Source organism: Oncorhynchus mykiss, chromosome 10, assembly GCF_013265735.2.
Source record: "Oncorhynchus mykiss isolate Arlee chromosome 10, USDA_OmykA_1.1, whole genome shotgun sequence".
In the NCBI taxonomy this organism is placed as follows: Eukaryota; Metazoa; Chordata; class Actinopteri; order Salmoniformes; family Salmonidae; genus Oncorhynchus; species Oncorhynchus mykiss.
Window position 1 is genome coordinate 60589419 of NC_048574.1, and position 23575 is coordinate 60612993.

At 41.7% G+C, this 23575-nt stretch overlaps 1 protein-coding gene across 2 annotated transcripts in view; it reads right to left on the reverse strand.

Moving 5' to 3' along the window:
• Positions 1-650: 650 nt before the first annotated feature.
• The window catches only part of mtnr1aa (melatonin receptor Mel1a), a 58224-nt gene continuing 35299 nt past the window's right edge, over positions 651-23575 (reverse strand). Inside the window, exon 2 of one of the 2 annotated variants that reach the window (XM_036989312.1) lies at positions 651-2661. In XM_036989312.1, the coding sequence (XP_036845207.1) occupies positions 1793-2661 (869 nt within the window). In that variant the 3' untranslated portion in view covers positions 651-1792. 2 annotated transcript variants of the gene reach the window in all.

Sequence of the window (23575 nt, forward strand, 5' to 3'; positions counted from 1 at the left end):
GAATACCTGAAAGCTAGCAAACTATATCATTGACAGTGTTAAACGAATTTACTTTTGCCATGAGAGATAACGAATACAGTCTTCTTTCAGTACTGGTTTCTAGTAGCCTGGAATCCAAACTGATATAGTCCATTTCACCATAATAATTTTTACAATTCCAGCTAGGATAGATATTTAGTTGGTTTACAGCTACTGTTAGTGATTGAACCTTAGCATGGGCCAGGTCGAATCACATATTACCTGGGCAGATTTGTAGCACCGCCGTCATTGTTGATCTCTGGTTTCTGGGCCAAAGAATAGGGTTGTGGAGCCAGGACCTCAGCCAAGTTGGGGGACATCAATTAACGTTGCGCATCGATACGGCCCCAGCCTGAGACAGATTGGTTTGTTTTCTAAAGGCAATTAAAGTGTAATCAGTGGGTTTGAAAGTGTATTTGTCTTAGCGAGTGCAGTTGGACAAACGCTTTCTTCAAATAAGTCCTAAGGAACCTGCTGAGCTGTGAAAATCTACTGGCTAATAGCAAGGTAATCCATTTTACCCAAATGTCTTTACTAAGTATACTTCATTATGCATCGATATAACATGCATGAAATTTCCAAGAAAATATCAACAACAACAAAAAGATGACATTGGATTTGAACAAACCGGACTGCAATATGTGTGTGCTTGTGTGTTGTTGTGCTGTACTGAAATAGTTGCACACATCTGCATCTGATCCTTTATTTTGCATATTAAAGATTCTTCAGATCCATGCATACAAGGAGCTCAGAGAGAGAGAGAGGGAGAGAGAGAGAAATCCCATACTTACAAACATATTCCACCGAATGATGGGAACAGTTTTGCAGGGCATCGCGAAACAGCAGCAATCCAAACATGTTGCTTCCTCCTCCAAAGGAAGGAGTGTAACAGTGTCACACCCCAACAAAACGGATCATTAACATCGGTCAAATCTTTAACAAATGCTTTTGGTAATGTTTGTGATCAGACATTGCAGAATTTTTCTGGCTTTCACGGTATGATATATTTGTCATTTGTAGGTTTGCAAAATGCAGATTTTCTATTAATTTTGAATGCTGCTTATTCCCTCCTGATTCTGGGAATATTCCAACTGGGATTTCTGAAAAACCTGTACATTTTGAGAAGTTACAGGAATTTTGCAACCCTAGTCATTTTATTTCATCAGATTATTGATGTTGGTGAAATGAACCTGATATATATTCTCGTACATCTATAGAACAAATACTTCATATAAAATAAAAACATATAATATGTCATACATAGAGTCACTGTTATCATCACTGTAAACATGAAAACAAAAGTACATTATCACTTTTTTAAGTACCAAAAAAACGAACAAAAGTGGTTTTTGCAAAAGACAAAAGATACATTTTCCCCGTTTCGCTTTGACTGTATAGAGGTGAAGATAGCACAAATCACGGACGGTTCAGAAAGTTTTGTTTTTGTATTTGGTAATTGTTCTCCGTTCACTTGGATTTCTTAAACTAATCTTGCTATTTTATGTCACGTTGGTTCCCTTAAGCCTCCCTCCCCCTTTGTTCATGCGTGTGTGTTAGTATCACCCGGTCCCAAATCGTTCCCTACCCCTTCCCCTGGGCTCCTTAACTCCTCCAATGTTTGTAGATCTGCAGTGTACTGGATAGGTACAAGAAGCGAAATGGGGCAGCTTGAGCTTCCGCCATATTACTTCCTTCCACCTTACAGATGTATAGACATCGATGGGTTCGCACCATGGGGGAGGGGTAGGGAGCTCACTGGGACCAGCTGGTCCTCTCACACCAACTCCAACTTGACCTGGTTGTTGTTGGTGATGAGCGGCGACGGCTTGCTCTTGAGCCGCTCGGCCGCGTCGTTGGAGCTGCCGTGGAAGAAGATTCGCGCCGTGCAGACCGACACCACAATGCGCTTGTACTCGCGCCGGAAGTTCTGGTTGAGCACCCCGTATACGATGGCATTAAGGCAGCTGTTGAAGTAGGCCATGAAGTAGCTCGCCACGAAGAGCCACTCGGGGATGAGAGGCACCACCACCTCTGGGTTGATGGCCACTGCCAGCCCAATGAAGTTGAGCGGTGCCCAGCACACGGCGAACAGCACAAACACCACGAACATAGTCACGAAGTTCCTCACGTCGTGTGGCGTCAGTTTCGGTCTATTGTCCGGTTTGACACGTCGCCTAACCTGAATGACCAGGATCCAGATCCTCAGGTAGCAGTAAGTGACGATCATGATCGGTAGGATGAAGTGGAAGAAGACCACGGCGATGGTGTACGCCGAACTCGCAGACTGCTCGAACGTACACGAATACACCCTGGGGTCATACTGCAACGAACCCACAAAGAGATTCGGCACGATGGCCACAATGGTCAACGCCCAGATGAGTAGGACATAACACACTGAGTTCTTGTCGCTGTACAGCTTGTCGTACTTAAGGCTGTGACATATATAACAGTAGCGGTTGATGGCAATGCCGGTGATGTTGAAGATGGAGCCGATGACGCTGACGCCCATGAGAAAACCGCTGATCTGGCAGTGGACATAGCCCAGGTTCCAGCCTTTGTGGAAGATGGAGGTGAGGACCAGAGGGTAGGGGTAGATGGCCACCACCAGGTCGGCCACGGCCAGGCTCACCACAAAGATGTTTCCTAGAGCGAGAGAGAGAGAGAGAGAGAGAGAACAAAGATCATGGAAATTAGAAACTATTCTATCCTATCACAATGAGCACAATCAAAGTCATCAAGACAAACACTATGTTAATGTCACTGAATAAGCGGCTGAATGGACGGACAGGTAATTGTGTTTCCATTCTTTCAGACAGAAAGGCTTGACTAATTTATTTACATATACCATTTTGCATACCTCACAACACAGCAATCTGCTTCAAGGCTACTACTTTGACAACTAGGTGCTTATGGTGAGAGAAAAACAATGCCTTTGAATCTGCATATGCTTGTGTAAGTGTGTATGTCAGTGTGTGCATGTCAGTGTGTCAATGTCAGTGTGTGTGTGTATGTTTCTTTGTTTGTTTCTTAGTTAAGGACCATCAATCAATTACACAATGTAAATTCGACAATATTTTCATGTTGCACACCTTTTAGTTTATTTGTGTATGAATTTCTACAATTTATAGTTGTTTTTAGGTTTTAAAGTCATTGACATTTGGAGCTATTGAAAGTTTAGCATATTCTCCCATGTACATTGTGTAATTTAATGATGGTCCCTAACTAGCCCCATACGGATATCCAAAGTCAACCCAAATTTACCACAGACATTACGATTGGGTCGCATGCAGCAAAGATGGTGGATAAATGAAGATAGTTCACTCAGGCCATTAGCTATTGAACAAAAATGTGTTACGTTCCAGTCTCCCATAGACACCAGTGTAATAGCAGCTGGGTCTGGTCAACTTCATTTATTAACTTTCATTTAACCATAACATTTTACAAAATAATCGGCAAGTGTGGTGTCTCGCTTCATCTTCCATCTCCGGCGTGCATCTGCACTCTGAATTCATAATTACTTGTGTGCTGCCAGCTCTGGGCTTGTGGACAGGATTGAAATTTTGAAACCAACCCAACCTTCATTTACATTGTGATGCAGTCATGACTACCACAAGTCTCACGAAAATACATTTTGGACAAGACTGACTATATGACCAAAATTATCCTATTTACACTTGGTAGTCAGTTTTGACAGTTGTCATGACTTTCCCTTCTGGGTGAGGATCAAAGAGTGCACCCCCCCCCCCCCCCCCCCCTCCACCAGAGAGGAAGGGGTGGAAATTGGGCCGGTTGATGACTTTAACGACCAGTCGTAAACTTTCTCTCTCTGGCCCTTTGCAGTATGGAGAATGGAATGTCTGGGTATTAAAACAGAGAGATACTTTGCAGTACTTTAACAACAGAAGGTTGGACATTGAAACAATATTTACATCATAAATAGTGTTGGAAATGGTTGGTGGGACTCCAAACAATAATCATGTCAAATCAGTTGTTGTTTTGTGATATCATTAAGGACGGTATAACTAAATAACAGTAACTTTACCAATGTATACGTACGTCCCAGTTATCAGATTTACACCTAAATGTTGTGGACTTTATATGATTAAATATGAGACTATTTGTGAGAAGATGAAATGTGATCCTAGCCTTCTAAATGAGATAATTGTTTTTCCTAAGAAACATTTGCCAAGTCAGTAACTACGCCCACGTGAGCACAGACATTGTGGCAACGTGAAGTATCCGCCCTCCAAGGCAAGTGCATAAAAGGACCGCTAACAACATTTACATTAGACCAAAACATGCCGGGTGTGTAAATCGGTGTACCCTGAATAATCATAACTTAGACTAGGGTTCGTGCAGATTTGAAGTCAACGACGTTCAGAATGAGACTGATATGAGGTAATAATTATTAATGGATGATGGTATGATAACGATTTATAACAATATATTATTGAGTTCATTCGTGAAACGGTAACTCATTAAACAAACTTTTTCCATGGTGCCCCAAGATTGCTAATGAGTTGGTGTTATGATGATTAATTTATTCACATAATAATTAAACATAGTTAATTGATTTGATAAAATAACCGTCATCACATTAATCGATAGTCATGTCACGACACAGTAGAATAAATGTTTCTGATTCATATTGATGCCACATAGGGTGTTTTCTAAATGAGAAGTTGGTTTTTAGACTGTTTCTTGGTAGTCTTAAACAAATCTACTTTGAAACACAAGTATACTCCTCACACACATGGTTATGGGCTACAACAACAAAAAAGAAGGCACCCATACCATGGCAGATATACAGTTGAAATGTTTTCAATTTTGAGTTTGCATCCCAACATTACACTTCATATACATCACAGAAGATTGAAATATAACAAAAACCGTTTGACATAGAAACATCATTTGTTTATTTTTTATAATCTTTATTCATTATCCAAAAACATTCCACAGGTGAGGCAAAAGAGGGGGCTTTTGGTCATTGACTCACCAGCAAGTGAAGTGAGTGCATGACATGCCACTTCACAGAGAAGGAGGATGACAACAAATCTCTCATTATATTCTGACAGGACCACGCTCAGGCTCGCACACGCAAACACACGCTAGTTAGTTCCAAGTTTGCTTTAATTATGCAAAGTCAGTGTTTTTCCCCGCGTTTGCCCGACAGATCTTCTGAAGAGTGAAATTGTATGCGTAAAGGCAAAGATTGAATTTACTCAATCAGGCAGTTAACAGCTTTCCCCTACAGTGCCTACAGTACTGTATGTGTGTCATAAACCTGGTCCTGTTAGTGAGGAGTTCCTCTTGTGTCAGATGTGAGCTAAACATAAAGGCAGCAAGTACTACGTTTCGACAACATCGCTACAACGACTCAGCAACATTGCAGTAGCGCTGAAGTATCGTCTTTCCACACCCATCACTCCTTGACTTCCAGCCACGATCTATCACACAGATCAGTCGCCAGACGCTTCTGGGAAATGTGTCACTCTCTCCGGGACGCCGGTGGCACAGACACGCAAGCACAACAAAACCCAGGTCTGCCCGGTGCCTTCCCTCTCTTTCTTTCTCCCCTCTCCCTCGTAGCATACCAGAAATTCTTTCATGGCCGAAGACCTTTCCTGCAATAAATGAAGCTTTGTCCTCCTGGATCTGTCATCCAGGAGCCCTCTGTAAGAGGATTATGTGCACCTGCGTTGTGCACCTGCTATTGTAGCTGGACGAGGAGACTTAACAGAAGGTCTGGCGGCTAAAACAAAGAGATGTTTCTCAAGCTATGGCGTGAGAGCTTAAGGGTGGAAACAGCAAGGGTCGAGGAGTTTACCTTTAAGACCTCTAAGACCAAGATTGCACTACCCCTAAACGTGAGACTCGCTAAAGCAAAGCCTGGGCAAGGGTTTAGACTATTTGAGCTGCTTGGAGTGTTCATACAGAGCCTAGACCTTGACAAGGTTGTGAGACAGAGCCCTACAGCCAGCTCGGCTGGCATTCAAGTGCCCTGAGGCCTGGCTTCTATCGGCTCTTGTCACCGTGGAGGCTAGACCCACTGATTGACACACCACTCAAAGTATTAATTTGGCTTAAGGGGAGATACAGCCCAGCTCTTCCAAGTTTTAATTTTTCACTCACTTGCCACTGACTTCGATAAGGATTTAGGCATGAGGGAATAACCTCTGGTCTTTTTCTGTGGCAGGCAGTGGAGATAAATGTTTTCAATGGAGCAGCATGGAAAGATAACTTGAATATCTCGAGCGGCGTGCCCTTTTTGAAGGACAGCAGGTAGAGCGAGTCAGAGTGAGTCCAAGCACGTCGGCGCCGGCCAACTGTAGCCTCACGGTTATGCTCCGCTAATGAGGTGTGAATTTCAACGCCTAGGGTCAAAGTGTAAACTCCACAACTTGAGGGTCAGCGAGGCACCAAGGTCGAAGTGTCAGCAAGTGGGAGAAGGTCCCAAGGGCCCTAACTCTATTGCCCCTGGCAGATTATTATGCATAGGCTAGATAGCTAATCTATGATAATGTATGCCAGTGGTTCCCAAACTAGGGGAGATGACCAAATGAAAAAGGAACATTCAACTTACAGTACTCTTGAATGTTGTAATAGTAAAAGGTGCAATTTCAAAATTGGGTAGTGCATCAGAGGTTTTTCTCTTGTTCAGTCAGTCATTGTAGAGAGAGCTATCTATTTATTTAGCCCATGTCATCTAATGTTTTGATTTTGTTGTAAAGTTTGAGTCACTCAGATATCAGATGAAATCACATAAGACATACATTGCAGGGAATTAGCTTTAAAACAGCACATAAATCCTCCACCCTATGGCAAAATGTATATGTTTGCAGCGAGCATGTACAAATTCAGGAAATAAGCATTGAATATGCAAAACAAGAGGGGTGTGAACAGTTTGTGTCATGAACAGTGCTTGTGCCCATAGAAAAAGACGTTGGAGAATGCATATCTGACGTTCATGAATTGTAACTTCACATGTAACGTTCACCTTCTGTACTTAGGCATCGATAGAATGGTTAATAATTCAAGTGTTTCTTTCACAAAGGCAATGTGGAAACACTGGCTTATTTAAGTCAATGATGGTGTTATAGAATTGGCAAGTGTCACAGATTGGGCATGGCGGGCATTTAACAAGGGCTAGTTGGAATTCACCCAAAATATCCCACCGCTGCCACCAGCACAACAATGATCAAATTGGATTACGATGGCTCCAACTCCCTCACAGCACCAATGTGACAGATCAGAGTCAAACACATAACGGTGAGATGGAGCTACTGTACTGAGACAAATGTGGACGCCAAAAAAAAATGAGTGTGTCGTCTCTCTATGGCACTCACTGTAATCTGGGTCCTTCATATAAGAGAGGGAGAGAGACAGAAAGAGAGAGAGAGAGCAAAAGGGAGAGAGAGAGAGAGAGAGAGAAAGAGAGAGAGATGGACAGGGAGAAAGAGAGAGGGAGAGAGAGAAAGAGAGAGGGGGCGAGATAGGAGAGAAACATGAGCGATGTCCCTCGTGACATTATTGGATTTGCAGATATAGTGTTTGTGAATGAGGGCTGGTGACAGGCGTGGATGATGAGGCATGCCTCTCCAGAGTTAATCTGTTCTCTCCTCTCTACTAAGGCTATTTCAAGAGCGGACCATAAAACAAATGGCTTAGACAGGAAAATGGACAGCATTTGGAAAGCATGCTGAAACAATATGTTAATGCAGGCAGTGTAGAGTATCAGCGAGATCACACCAGATATTACTTCAATATTCTATTCAGGTCCCCAGGATGTCAGGAGCTGCATTCAATACCATCCACTAGAGGCAACGTGAGCACGTATTACCATCTAGTAGGGAGATGCCTTCAATACCACCCACTAGAGGCAACGTGAGCACGTATTACCATCTAGTAGGGAGATGCCTTCAATACCATCCACTAGAGGCAACGTGAGCACGTATTACCATCTAGTAGGGAGATGCCTTCAATACCATCCACTAGAGGCAACGTGAGCACGCATTACCATCTAGTAGGGAGATGCCTTCAATACCATCCACTAGAGGCAACGTGAGCACGTATTACCATCTAGTAGGGAGATGCCTTCAATACCATCCACTAGAGGCAACGTGAGCACGTATTACCATCTAGTAACATATGAACTAGAGGTCGACCGATTATGATTGTTTAGCGCCGATACCAATACCGATTATTGGAGGACCAAAAAAAAGCCGGTACCGATTAATTGGACGATTTTTATATATATATTTGAAATAATGACTATTACAACAATACTGAATGAACACTTTTATTTTAACTTAATATAATACATCACTAAAATCAATTTAGTCTTAAATAAATAATGAAACATGTTCAATCTGGTTTAAATAATGCAAAAACAAAGTGTTGGAGAAGAAAGTAAAAGTGCAATATTTGCCATGCAAAACAGCTAACGTTTCAGTTCCTTAATCAGAACATGAGAACATATGAAAGCTGGTGGTTCCTTTGAACATGAGTCTTCAATATTCCCAGGTAAGAAGTTTTAGGTTGTAGTTATTGTAGGAATTATAGGACTATTTCTCTCTATGCCATTTGTATTTCATATACCTTTGACGATTGGATGTTCTTATAGGCACTTTAGTATTGCCAGCCTAATCTCGGGAGTTGATAGGCTTGAAGTCATAAACAGCGGAATGCTTGAAGCACAGCGAAGAGCTGCTGGCAAATGCAGGAAAGTGCTGTTTGAATGAATGCTTACGAACCTGCTGCTGCCTACCACGGCTCAGTCAGACTGCTCTATCAAATCATAGACTTAATTATAATATAAGAACACACAGAAATATGAGCCATTAATAAGGTCAAAACGTTTATTCTTTCAGTGAAATACGGAACCGTTCCATAATATTGCTGTTACATTGCACAACCTTCAATGTTATGTCATAATTATGTACAATTCTGGCAAAATAATTACGGTCTTTGTTAGGAAGAAATGGAACACACAGTTCGCAACGAGCCAGGCAGCCCAAACTGCTGCATATACCCTGACTGCTTGCACGGAACGCAAGAGAAGTGACACAATTTCCCTAGTTAAAAGAAATTCATGTTAGCAGGCAATATTTACTAAATATGCAGGTTTAAAAATATATAATTGTGTACTGATTTTAAGAAAGGAATTGATGTTTATGGTTAGGTACACATTGGTGCAATGACAGTACTTTTTTTTCGCGAATGCGCTCGTTAAATCATCACTCGTTTGGCGAAGTAGGCTGTGATTTGATGATAAATTAACAGGCACCGCATTGATTATATGCAACATAGGACAAGCTACCATGTGTAGTTAACTAGTAATTATTTTAAGATTGATTGTTTTTATAAGATAATTTTAATGCTAGCTAGCACCTTACCTTGGCTCCTTGCTGCACTCGCGTAACAGGTAGTCAGCCTGCCACGCAGTCTCCTCGTGGAGTGCAATGTAATCGGCCATAACCGGTGTCCAAAAATGCAGATACCGATTGTTATGAAATCGGCACTAACTAGTCGGCCATACCGATTAATCGGTCGACCTCTAATATAAAAGCAATATGTTATCCTAAATGTAATATGTAAACATCTGGCATTCGACCAATTCACACCAGCAGACATAATAATGCAAAGCAACAACGGAATACAGAAGACGACCACAAAAGACTAACTAGACAAAACAAAACCTACAGTTGGAAGCAGTATAAGTGAAAGCTGATTCTGCAGTAAGCTGCCCCTCGTGAACTGTCATTGTCACTAGTTAATAAATCACAGGAGTCAAAGCTATCATACGAGGCGGACCAGTGCCAGAGAAGAGAAGAAAGAACCCAAATGCAGACCGAAGAGATTCACATTACCACAGGTATTTCAAGGCACTTACCTAACTCTTGACATTTCAGAAAGTGCTTTTAACTTGTTCCATCTTCTGGGACTCTGTCTCTTTTTCTCTCAGTGCAGGTTTTGGCCTTGCAGACAGACTGTCAGGTCAGGGTGCTTCTCTGTGTCTGTATTCAGACAGAACTCTTCAGACAAGGGTGAGATTTTAGTTCTGTGCACATTGACATTTTTCTAACTGCGACAAATTACTTGCGTGGGCTCTTCTTGCGTGACCTCAGGAAAGGACTTTCACTGTTATATTCATGGAAACGGAAAACAATTGTCAAGTTCTTCCAATTCCCTATTTATTTATCTTAGTGTTGGGCACAATAAGACGAATCCTAGGGTGTGATAGCGCTGTGGTTTAACAGTACTCAGATAGACATGAATCGTACATCCCACCTACTCACGGAACATGCCACAAAACAAATCCACCAAAGTTGCTCATCCTCCCTAGTTTACGGTCTCAATCTCAATTTGCCGGGCTGCTAGTCAATTTTTACGGACCGCTATACCATTGCGTGTCGCAGCTTTGAGGACCCTGCGCTGTGCATGTACCTGTCCGGTGCACTCACAGTCTCTCCTCGGGAAGCTGAGGAAGCCGCGATGACAAAACACCATGGGTGTTGTCACAATGGGATGTCAACACGGCCCACACAGCTGGTGGCATGAAGAGAGATGACAGGACCAGCCACGGTGGTCGTGGAGCCAGACAGAACCCCCCCAAGGCGGAGTTGTTCGCTGTCATGTTGTCAATCCGATTACGCCATCCTTCATTTGTGAAGTTTCGCCGTCTCCAATGTTAGTTGCAACTTCTCCTCCAAAAAACATTGACGGAAAACATCAAACCTGTGAACGAGGCGCTAGTTAAGGTATCGTATCGTATTTGTTCATGCCTCAACTGAGTGACAAAAGCTGTTTGCATCACCGTTCTAGATGTGGCACAAACCTGCAGGTTTAAAAAAAACAAAACAGATAACATCTTCAATGTGTCATTATGACCGAGAAACTACGATTCGGTCCAACACGAGGATCTGAAAAGCTGTGTTTTAGGCTAGCTAGCTGTTAGCATGTAGAGTCACTGCTACACAATAACACATTAGCTGCGTAATTTTCCCAAACACTCCTCTTGCTTCTAGTTCTGAGCAATTAGTGCTTTTCGAGGTCGGGTTAAGTCTCTGTTCGATTATTCAAAAAAACAATCGCGGTTTTCAGTTTCGATTATTTGGGTTGAATACTGTAACAACACAGAATAAAATAACGAATTAAAGTCCCATGATGGTAGTGACTGTTCGTGACTGCTGATCACTTCTTAACCATCATTTAATTCACATTACTTTACTTTAAAAAAATATTTCAGTTGTTGTGTATCATACATGTGTTTCATTTGACTTATTTTTTTCATTCCAAGTCAACAAATTTCTATAGAGCGACTGCATACAGTATGTTGTCTGACAAAATTACTATTTTGCAGTTCTTCAAAGTAAATAAGACATACTTTTATGACTGGATCATTTATTTTCAGGTATTGGTACCTGGCGAAGCAACAGCTGCTCTCTATATCCCCTCAGACCGGACAAGTAGATGTGCAATGGATTATGATCATTGTAGTTAATTACCACATTTTATGTGCTAAACGATGTAGAATATTTGCCTGTTGGAAACTACAACTCCCTACTACATCACACAGTTCAGGCTGGTCTGATTTATCTCTAGAAAAACTGTGCACATTAATAAGCTTACAGAAAAGAAAACAAATGGAATTCAAATCATTGAACCGATGTCGGTTCAAGGAATATCCTTGTCTTATCGCACACTAGTGACTCCTGTGGCGGGCCAGGCTCAGTGCACGCTAACCAGTTCGCTAGGTGTACGGTGTTTCCTCCGACACATTGGTGCGGCTGGCTTCCGGGTTGGATGCGTGCTGTGTTAAGAAGCAGTGCGGCTTGGTTGGGTTGTGTTTCGGAGGATGCATGACTCCTGACCTTTGTCTCTCCCGAGCCCGTACGGGAGTTGTAGCGACAAGACAAGAGAGTAACTATTAACAATTGGATACCATGAAAGTGGGTAAAAAAATAAAATAAACAAATTTTGTTTAATCGCTCAGCACTACTTTCTTCACATGGGGCCCTGGCCTGTTGTGTACGGACTACTGTACTTAAGGCCCTGAGGGGGGTGTGGGTTGGGTAAACCATGTGGGTTACGGCTTGTTGTAGCCCCGGGCACCACTGCACCTTACTTCAGCTGCTCACCAGAATCCACCATCAGATATTGTAGAAAGAGAAAAATATATTCACAGAACCACTTGGACAGACAAAAAGCCCCCAATGCACGACAGCTGCTGTCCCTGATCCACTTCCTGGGCACTTTGAATGCAAAACTAGGACCCTACACTGGCACTGTGTTGCACTGTTCTGGACTGTGCGCTAGAGAAAAGGATGTCAAAGCGCCAGGCTGTCCATTTCCGGATCCATACTGAGCGGGTTTGCAAATAAATCCATTTGGTCCTAAGTTCCAATCCCATCAAACCTTTTTCTGTGCCGGTAATTATCTAAGGTTCAAAGTGAATTCAGTGTCCCACCAGAGGTCCACTGTAATGATGGCCACCACTTCAGGAGTATCAAAGGGTTGTTGGAGCCTGCCGGGGTGCTTTGGGCAAGCCCCAGGTGCCAACTCCATTATTTTCGAAAGGGGCCTTTTGATTTTGAGCTTTGGGGCATAAGGATACAAGCCAGGGATGGCCTAGCAGCAGGATTCCAAGTGTTGTCCATAGCAAACACACAGTTCCACAAATTTGGGGAGGGCATGTGTGGGGATTATCATCTTCCCTCCACCTCCAATTAGACCCCCAGGTGATTTTGTTTTGGAGAGACAAGCCTGTGCACCACACAGTAGGGAACTGATGAGGTGACCCAGATAGGGGGGAAACAGACTGAAAGTTCTGCCAGGACACAAGGATTACAGGACACGGTCGAAGTGTCTGCATGTACGCTCTCTGTGTCCTATACGAGCGTGAGAGAGGTCTTAGTTGGAAGTGATTCCAGGGCTATTCTCAATGATTTTCCTCAAGGAATACTAAGTGGCTAACAGGCTAACAAACCATATAGTGCAGTCGAATTCCATTAGGTGTTGGAATGCGAACGCTAATTAAGAAAACTGGAGAGAAAACTCATAGCGTCATGATATACAGAGAGGAGGTTTCCCCCTCCTTTTTTCTACCTTCTCATATAAACTGGTTGAATAAACGTTGTTTTCACGTCATTTCAACCGATGAAGTTGAATCAACGTGGAAAAATGATTGGATTTTCTCAAAAGTCATCAATGTAAGAGAATTTTCTATTTTTTTCATCCAACTTTTAACCTAAATCCAATGCAACGGTGAAATGTTTTGCTGATTTCACTTTGAATTCACATTAGTTGACAACTCAACCAAATGTAAATCAAAACTAGATGTTGAACTGACGTCTGTGCCCAGTGGGTATCCTGCATATAGGAAACCAATTATGAAGGGTTTGGGCTCCATTTTGCAGTTATCAGCAGGGGTTGTAACCGGATCAGGAAACAGAACCGAAAACCTGAAAATGTAATTTTTCGAGGAACAGAATCAGAACCAGGAACGAAAGTGATCTATAATGTTCCGGAACAGTTCAGTTATTTTAAAAGCATGGGAGCCAGTTAATAATGTTATTTTATGTTCTGGGCATTTTTTTCCAGTCTCACAAAAAACGGACACTCTTGTCACTCAGAAATGTATTCCAGTGTCTGCCTGCCAGCTGAAAATCTATTCCAGTGTGTCTGCGTGCGTGTGTAGGCTACCTACTCCTGACCCTCCAAAGCACAGGCTACTGTAGCCTACTGATGTTAAAAGCATGATTCAGAAATGAAGGAGACATTTTTTTATTTGAGAAGAATGGATTCACTTTTTCAATGCTAGTTAAGGTTACTACAGTTATCAAGTTTCACTTTGGATGTATTAGCTACAAAAGGGTAAGAAGTGTTTTTATTTGAATTCAGGTGCCACTCTGCATTTCACAAGCTTGTTAGCTAGCTAGCTAGCTCTGGTCCAATGTTAAAATGGAGATAGCCTCCATGGCGCAGCCGTGCTGTCACAGACGCTATAATGGCTCAGATACAAAAATGAGTCCTCTATCTATCTCTATGGGCCATCTCCATTTTGAAGTAGTAAATCTTCTTCTACCTCTTCTATTAGTTGGTAAACAAACTAAAAGGGTGAATACCGCCACCTGGAGTGTGTTGTTTGAACAGGTATAAAGGCAAGGTTGGCGATTTACTGCCACCTGAAGTTATGGAATGTTGTTTCATGAGTCTAATTAATTGGCTGATCCCTCCTGATGATCGCGATAGAATTATGTGATCCTTCCTTAAACCATGAGGAGTCCCACCCAGTTGACTACTTTAAAATGGTGAAAGTCCTCATTGGCAATGTCCATGCAAACATTTGTTATTTCCAAGTAGCGATCTCTATTTATCTCTATGGATTGAATGCATTATGCCTTGTAGCTTTTGAAGTCCTCATAAAGACACCATTTAATGATGAGCTACTCGCGGTCTTTAAAATGATAAACAGGTCGACCCATTAAAAATGCTACCGATAGGTAGACAAAGACTTTTTGGTAGCATGGCACTATGCTGTCTGTTTGACAAATGGCGGGAGATTGGGGGAAGGGTGTGGGTGTTTTTTTCTTGATTAAGTTATTAATTACAACGTTATATACAGTACGATTAACGCAAAAAAAATGTAAAGGATGATTATCTTTGGAAAGGAAGACTGGGTGCATTACAGTAGGGTGAGTGTTCGCTTGTTTGTATGGTACTGAATATCCCCATAATTACAATAGAATATTAAGATGGACTAGATAGTGTGTCATTTTCCAAAGAATGATGGGTTAAACGTTTAAATGTTGTACCCTTTAAATCTGAACTAAATGAATATGAGCTTGGTACATTGGCCAAACTCATTAGTATGGAAACCATGAAGCCTTCTATAAGAAAATATATTTACCGGGCTGCAATATCTCACATTATTCCCACACCTACCTCTTAATTGTATTCCTCCCAAATGGAAACACCTCGACATACTGTGAGTTTGAAATGACCATGTTTAGTTTGTGGCCTACAGTAGCTGAATACTACACACCTACACAGTACCAATACACATCTGGTAAAACATACATAATTAATATTCCTTTAAGGAATAAATATGTTGTTTATCGGTGTAGGTTGAATTTGCCCCTGGATGCTGATCTTTTTTGCCTCATTAAACCTCACTATTGGTTAAGGTTAGGATTGGGGGAGGGGAAGCTGATCCCAGATCTGTACCTAGGGTAAACTACACCCCGGAGTGTGTGGTTTATCCATTGCTACCGTAAGTGACAGTTCAGTGTTTTGATGAAAATATGTTGGACAACCGGTGCCTAGCCAATGGTTTAACATCTGCCTGCTGAGCCTCTAAATTCCGATTGGCTGGCGTGACGGTTGTTAGTCTTATCACCCATTTATTAAGCAGATGACCTAGCCCCGGCTGACTTAAAAGACCTCAAATTTAATCTCCTTAAACTTTGAATGGGAATGCGTTGCATAATATGTCAATCTCATATCTTCCCATTTTCCAGTGACATTCTATGACTTTGCTGTCGTGTGTCTTTTCTAATGAAACCAACCCCCCTTGATGAGAAGATAAACCATGTTGTTTATCCCTCCAACGTGAATAATGTGGCCCTATAGGATGACAAGCAGCCAAGCCTTCTGGGTCATGTTCAGTAGGTAAAACAACATTTTGAAATGTTTCGAAATGGGGATGTACTACCTGAACCTGTCCAATCGGAAAAACAGATTTGTTTTGTTTTCCATTTCAAAACGTTTTGGTATGGTGTACCCAACTGAACACCACCCTGGTTAGTAAGGGACCTGTCAATGCATAAGCTGTCACCCAGCCCACCAATTTTCTGTTTATGCAACGTGTTCACCATCAAAGTTGTGCCAATACCTTATCCGGAATTCTGAGCATTTCGTCACATTTATTAATCCCTATATTAAAAAACCCACTATCTTCAATTCATCATTAAAATGAATCCTATTTTCCACGACAGTGAGTAGATCCCATCCGTTCGCCTGCCTCCCACCACTCTCTCCCTCCATCCCAGACAGCTCAGACACTCCTGTAATTACTTTTCTGACAGCTCGGCAAGTGACCCCAAAAATACACAAAATAAATAAGCCACACATTGGGGTTGACAGAACACACACACACTAACTCTCTCTTTCTCTTTATGTGCATCACTCTCTCTCTCTTTCTCTCTCTCTCTCTCTCTCTCTCTCTCTCTCTCTCACACCCACACATAAACACACACCAAAACAGATTAAATCATAGCAACACACACAGATAGTAACACAATTGCACTTACACACTCTAGGGTTGTGCATCTCTCCTCTCATGAATGATTCAATACGGACCTAGATGCATGGGATCCGATATGATACAGGAACAATGTTTTAGTTTGAAATGATTCGGTGCGATTCAGTTTGATTAGGATAACGAATCAATGCGATTCGGTTCGATATGATACGATGATTTTTTTTTGTTGCATGAACACATTAATATTCCATTTTAAATGAATATCTGCTGCTGATGTGAGCTCAGGAGTTGGGCTTGTGTGTGTGCGTGCGTGCGTGCATACTTGCATGCGTGCGTGCGTTCCAAAGTCAATGGTGTGTGGGCGCCTGAGCTGAGCCATTGGACAGATTGAGCATGTACCTCCCCACTGTCAAATTAGAGGTGGGGGAAATGTAGGTATTTATTCCCACCACTTGTTTTCTGAAATCACCATCACCCACTGATTAACTTCGCATTTTTGCAGATTAAAAATGTTTTGAGCTAGTACTATGTCAATATCTTTATTTAGAAATGAGCATGGTATTTTGAGAATTAATATAATGCAGCTTTGGATACCAAAAAGCCCAAAAGGCCGGCAGACAGCGATTTTGATTTGTGTCATTTTACCATCCAAATGCATTATATGCAGCCGACAATACATTGGTATCCCTCGCGGATCGGTTCATACCTAAAACATTCTCCATTCAGGCTGCACAGGCTTCGATTTCCTCCTTAACTTTATATGATGGAGATATGGAGGGGAAAAAAACAGGGGAATATGCGTACTTTCCTTACACAACATCCAGGATTAGCATTTAGACACTTCTAGCATGATGGTGGAAAATGGTGTTTCATAATAAAAGTACATATTTCCCCAGTTTTTTCCCCCCCCACCTTCTCGCCATTAAATAAGGTTAAGGAGGAAATCAAAGCCTACGCAGTCTGATGGAGAATGTTTTAGGTACGAACCGGTCCACTAGGGATACCAATGTATTGCCGGCTGCATACAATGCATTTAGATAGTAAAATGACACGACTCAATATCGGCATCTGTCGGCATTTGGGCTAGGATAGGTCTACCGCTCGTTGGCGTGAGCATCAGTGTCTGCTGCACTGTTGTTATCTGACAGGCATACACAGTTACATGTATAAAAGTTGTTGTGGTAATTTCCTGTATTACTAAGTGAAAGGAGAGTTTACAAACCACACACAAGTCAGAGTTATACTTTAAACTTCATCTTTTAATAATATGAGCTTCTGTGATAACACGCGTCTTGGTGAGAGGTGTAGGAGTCAGGCGCAGGAGAGCAGGGATGTCTGAGAAGCGTGTTTAATAATATAGTCCACCAATGCAAACGGCACAGAACAAAATCCCCAAACTACGCTCTCGAATAATCGTGCAAACACACGGAGGAACAAACACAGTTCCGACACTTTACATACACATGCGTAATAGCGAAAAAACAACAAATATCAAATACCATCGAACGCAATACACACAAGTATAATCCTGCACGAATTACGGCAGGTAACAGGTGCCCTATATACCGACAGAAATCAAAGCAATTGAAAACCAGGTGTGAAAAGGAACAGACAAAACAACCAGAAAAAGAAAAAGGGATCGGTAGTGGCTAGTAGACCGGCGACGCCGAGCGCCGCCCGAACAGGGAGAGGAGTTACCTTCGGTAGAAGTCGTGACAGCTTTATCATAGCCCTTTGACTCTCGGATCAATTCAGTGTCTATAAATGAATTCTGAGAGTGTCAACATAATGGCAACTGAGATCTTTTATAGCAAAGATCCACCTCTCTCAACTCACAATGACGAACCACAGGTCTTAGGAAAACTGCACAAAGGAAGACTTTTACTTGAGAGAGGAGTATCCCATAGCCAGACAGCATTAGCTACAAATTATCGTTCAGTTTGCTCTCTAAGACAAGGTTCTACTTCTCGTTTTTGATATTACCAAAACAGTACCTCATCTAATGGCATATATCAATTGTCAAATCTAGATACTCCCATCTCAAATACAACCCTCCTGGACAAGCTCACAGAGAGTAGTGAGGTCATATACTAAATCAAGACAAGTTTCGACATCAGAGGGGACATACAATGGTTCCAGACACTGCCATACTCCTCCCCCAATGGGAAAAGGAGGGAGTGACTGGTGTACAGACATTGTGGAGCCCTTCACATGGTTTAACAGATACCCTCACATATGAAGACAGTCCTGACCTCTCCCCTCTCTGGGCCCCAAGTGACTTTACCCACATAAGCCTATTTATGAAAGTAGATAAAACATCTTGTTTATCAATGTTACCTAACTAATTCTGATTCTGCTACGACAAAGTTCGATGGTCTACTGACCTGAAGGAGAGGATTCATAAATTCAGACACAACTGATGAGAAGATTTTTGGAACAAAACAATAGGAGTAAAAAACATTAGTGAACTGGCGATTCTTAACGTTTCAATCGGGTTTCCTACCAATGCATGCTTAATTTGGATCGGTTCAGGCAGAATGATGCACTCTTATCTTAAACATTTGAACCAGAACCAATGTGTATCAGTGAATTGTTACATCCCTAACTCTCTCTCTCTCTCTCTCTCTCTCTCTCTCTCTCTCTCTCTCTCTCTCTCTCTCTCTCTCTCTCTCTCTCTCTCTCTCGCTCTCTCTCTCTCTCTCTCTCTCTCTCTCTCTCTCTCTCTCTCTCACACACCTCATGCAGGAATGATAAGCTCTAATTACCAGAATTAATTTCCACCTCCCGTACACACATTGCTAGGGTTGTCACGATACCAGTATTGCATTACTACAGGCACCAGATTTTCCATGGTAAAAAAAAACACACGAATGATCCTATTAAAAACGACTTTATGTCAAATGGTGGGTGTTATAGCTTGCAAAATAAACAAATGTGCCTCTAGGTGATACATAATAGGACTGTTTTTCTCAAGAAATGTTTTGTTTCCTTGCCACGATACTTCCGAGAATAAGACACCCCTAATAAGACCCCCCTCCCCTCCCACCCTGCAGAGCTGCCTCTCAGGAGACAGAGAAATACTAGCTCCAAGCCTAAACGTGGGGTTATTCTATGGGATCCAGGCTCCTGGTATCAGTTCCATATCTATTTTTTAAACACATTTGCCAGATTCGGCGGCACGCCATCTGCAATTGGAAGCCCATGGCCCACAATGTACCACAAAAAGGCGGCCCATTTGACGGCACTTTCCATTTCTATATTGCATTGTGATCTCGCCTACTGTGGGTTTTGGGGGGGGGGGGGGGGGGGATCACACTCAGATGTGTAGATATGAAACATTGAATAGTGCTAGGACACACACTGGAGAGAGAGATATACACACACACACACACACACAGGAGACAGATACACACACTGACTCACACACATACACTCACCACCCCCCCCACACACACACACACAGTCTACAGAGAGAAAGTGTGCCGGAGAAAAAGACTCAGTGACCCATGTAAAGGTAATGCATACGTCTTTATTTTCCATCTGCTGCAGCTGGTGTTGTTGTTTTGAGCACCCACACGGTTCACAGTCTCCTTCTACATGTATGCATCAGTACAGTATATGTCTGAGTCAGTGTAAACATATCACCTCAGTACCTTGATAATACCTTTGTTTTCTACATACAATTAAGGACTACTTTGTGTGTCATGTGCAACACAATTCTACAATTATTGTGGCATTCATACTGGTTCATCGAGAAGAGACTCTTACTTTGAAAAACATATTATTATTTTTTTTACATATTCTGGTGACAAAAAAAAGTGTCTTTGCACCATGAACATTTTTCGATTCGTTGATCTCCGATATGTCAACGACTGACTGGGTTCGAACACGAATATCTTCCACGCCACAATACTGTTTTAGCCAGGCTTACCTCAGGTACCTATAGCGCAAGTCTTCAGGCCTTAGAGAGTTCAACGTTTGAAAACACTGACAACTCTTGGGTGATGATTAGATACATACCAGCAGGCAGAAACTTAACAAACAGGATTGGGCAGAATGTTCCAGAGAAACAGCAGCTCGCTTTGCAGCCCTCTGATTTTCCTTCCCTACCTGGTCCACCCTAGCTGCTCCGACTTGAGTCCACATAAACAACTACAGGCTATGCACATCTACACAAACACATATGAGCATGAGCGTACACACACACGCTCTCTCTCACACATAGGGTTGCAAAGGGTCGGAAACTTCAAGACTTCTGCCTGAAGCCCATACGCTGCAGCGTACACGTTGGACCCCAAGTATGCTGGCAAGAGCATCCTGTCGGGTGCAGAGATCAACAAGGCCTATGGTGTCATCACTACCGTGTCTCGCCACCTTGGCCTGGAAGAGGGCACGGTTCTTGGCAGTCTGGCGAAGTAGACTTCCAAGCAAAGGCTTTGGGATGGAGATGCAATATGGCACTCGTGCCAACATACAGTGGCATGTGAAAGTATTCACCCCCCTTGGCATTTTTCCTATTTTGTTGCCTTATTTAGAGGATTTGTAGCATTTGATTTACACAACATGCCTACCACTTTGAAGATGTAAAAAATGTTGTTTTCTTGTGAGACAAGCAAGAAATAATACAAAGAAACAGAAAACTTGAGCGTGCATAACGACTCACATTTTTAAGGTAATTGGTTGCATCAGATCTTGTTTAGGGGCTTCATAGCAAAAGGGGTGAACAGACATGCATATACCGGCCCCTTTTTTCTCGTGCCCAAAGTAAACTGCCTGTAACTCAGGCCCTGAAGCCAGGATATGCATATAACTGGTACCATTGGAAAGAAAACACGTTGAAGTTTGTAGAAATAATCAAATAATGTAGGAGAATATAACACGATAGATATGGTAGGAGAAAATCCAAAGAAAAACGAACCGGAATTTTCTTTTTTTAGAGACCATCCTCTTAGAAATGCAAGAGTAAGATCAAATTGAAAATTAGCTCCCGCGATGCAACTCCTATGGCTTCCACTAGGGTGTCAGCAGTCTATGTTCAAGGTTTCAGGCTTGTAACTTCAAAATCGAATAAGAAATATCAGGTTTAGCAGAAGGACACAGTCTTGGAAATTTGTGTTTGTGCGCGCCATGAAGACATTACGCACCTGCTAAAATCGGTTTCCTATTGAACATACTTCTTTCCGTTAGAAATAATATAGTTTGTCTACATTTTAGGGTATCTGAGGAGTAAATAGAAATGCATTTTTACTTGTTGAAACAGAGTTAAGGGGGTAGATTTTCAAATTACTTTCTCTACATGTTGAACGAGTGGATTATTCAAATCGATGGCGCCAACTAAACTGACTTTTAGGGATATAAAGAAGGATTTTATCCAACAAAATGACAATACATGTTATAGCTGGGACCCTTTGGATGACAAATCACAGGAACATTTTCAAAAAGTGAGTGAATATTAAATTGTTATTTGTGAATGTATGAAACCTGTGCCGGTGGAAAAATATTTTGATGTGGGGCGCCGTCCTCAAACAATCGCATGGCATGTTTTCGCTATAAAAGCTACTGTAAATCGGACAGTGCAGTTAAATTAACAATAAATTAAGCTTTCAGCCAATATAAGACACTTATATGTACATAAATGTTTAGTGGGATGGGACTCCTATCCTAAGAAGTTAAATTACAGGTTGTAATGCAACAAAATAGGACTGTATATCAGCCACCTGGTGGAAGGGACTTTGTGGATCTGAGGCTCCTTCCCCTGTTGCCTCCATCATCCTCCAAATCCCCCAAAAACATCAGCCGCCTCAGAGCGCAACTGGTCCTTGTTTGGGAACACACACACCAAAGCACACAACAGGCTGACCAATACAAGGCTTGAAAAATTGGTGGCCATCCGGGCAAATTTCTGGATTTTTGAGCCTGACAACGAGCCATCCTCAACAAGGTTGGAAAGTGACAGTGAAGATGAGGCCTTATAGAGTCTGATGTTCAAGAGGTGGACATTGAGGGGGTCCAGGTAGAAGACATGGAAGCCTGAGAGGAAGACAACCACAGCTTTTGTTTCTTGACTATCATTTTACAGATGTATGTTGAAAACGTTTTTGGGAGAGGTGATTGATCATTGGGGAGCATTCAATATTCCCTTTCTTTTGTTTTCAGTGACATCATCCCATGTGAAGAGTTAACTACTCACACACACATGCGTTCTAGCTCGCGCTCGCAAGCGCGCACAAACACACCCCTTACGAAAAAGCACTATAGCGTTTCTATAAGATTCCTATAAGAAACTGTATGTTTTTTTTATAATACCCTTATAGTATGCTATGATATATTATTTTGCTATGAAAATACTGAAAATAGAATGATTATAGGAGTCTCTATAGTATGTATTTTTTTTAAACTACAATAACCTCAAAATATCCAATATGTTTTGAATAGTACAAATATTATACACTCTCTCTATAATATTCTTAGGAATTCAAACATCGTTCCTGTATTATTTTCGTTAGCATTCCCCTGAAGTTATTGAAAGCATTCCTATAGGCTATTCCAGTCGGGTTTTTAGTAGTATTCTATTTGAGGTGATGAAAAAAAACATTTTCTGCAAGCAAAAAAAGAAAGCCAACCAATATTTATTTTATATGCCAACATGGTTATTATAGCCAGGTTACTTTTAAAGTAGGGTGAATTTTTGGGATGGATACTTTCAATAAATTAAATCCATCAAACACATGTTGCATCTTAGTGAAAACAGACCAGTAATATTAATGTAATAATTTATTTTTATTTAAAAAAACATCTATTCCACTGAACATGTTAACCACATGTACAATACAATTATATATAAGCGATGGCCCTTGCATCACTGATGTATGTCGCTGATAAGTTATCAATGAAACATACGATTAGAATCACACAGATTCATTGACATACAACACACATTCTGTGATCTCCAACTATTGCTCAGTCCCAGTGAAACTAAATGCATGCGTTTTAACTGGAAGCTGCACGTCCCTAACACGTCTTCACATTGGACGGACCTGAATTAAAGTACTGTATGTTGATGCTTTTCTTGGCCAGGTCACCATTGCAAATGAGAATCAGCTCTCATTATCAATCAGCACAATAACATCAACCAGCTCTCTCTAAAAAAAACCACCCATAACTAATCTCTCTCATAAGTGTTTGACAGAGGGACAAACCAGCCATCCACATAAATACATTTACACTTGATGTCTTCCAAAGAGAAAACGTTATTTTTTTGTCTCGACCTCTCAACTTTCACGTACATTTCTT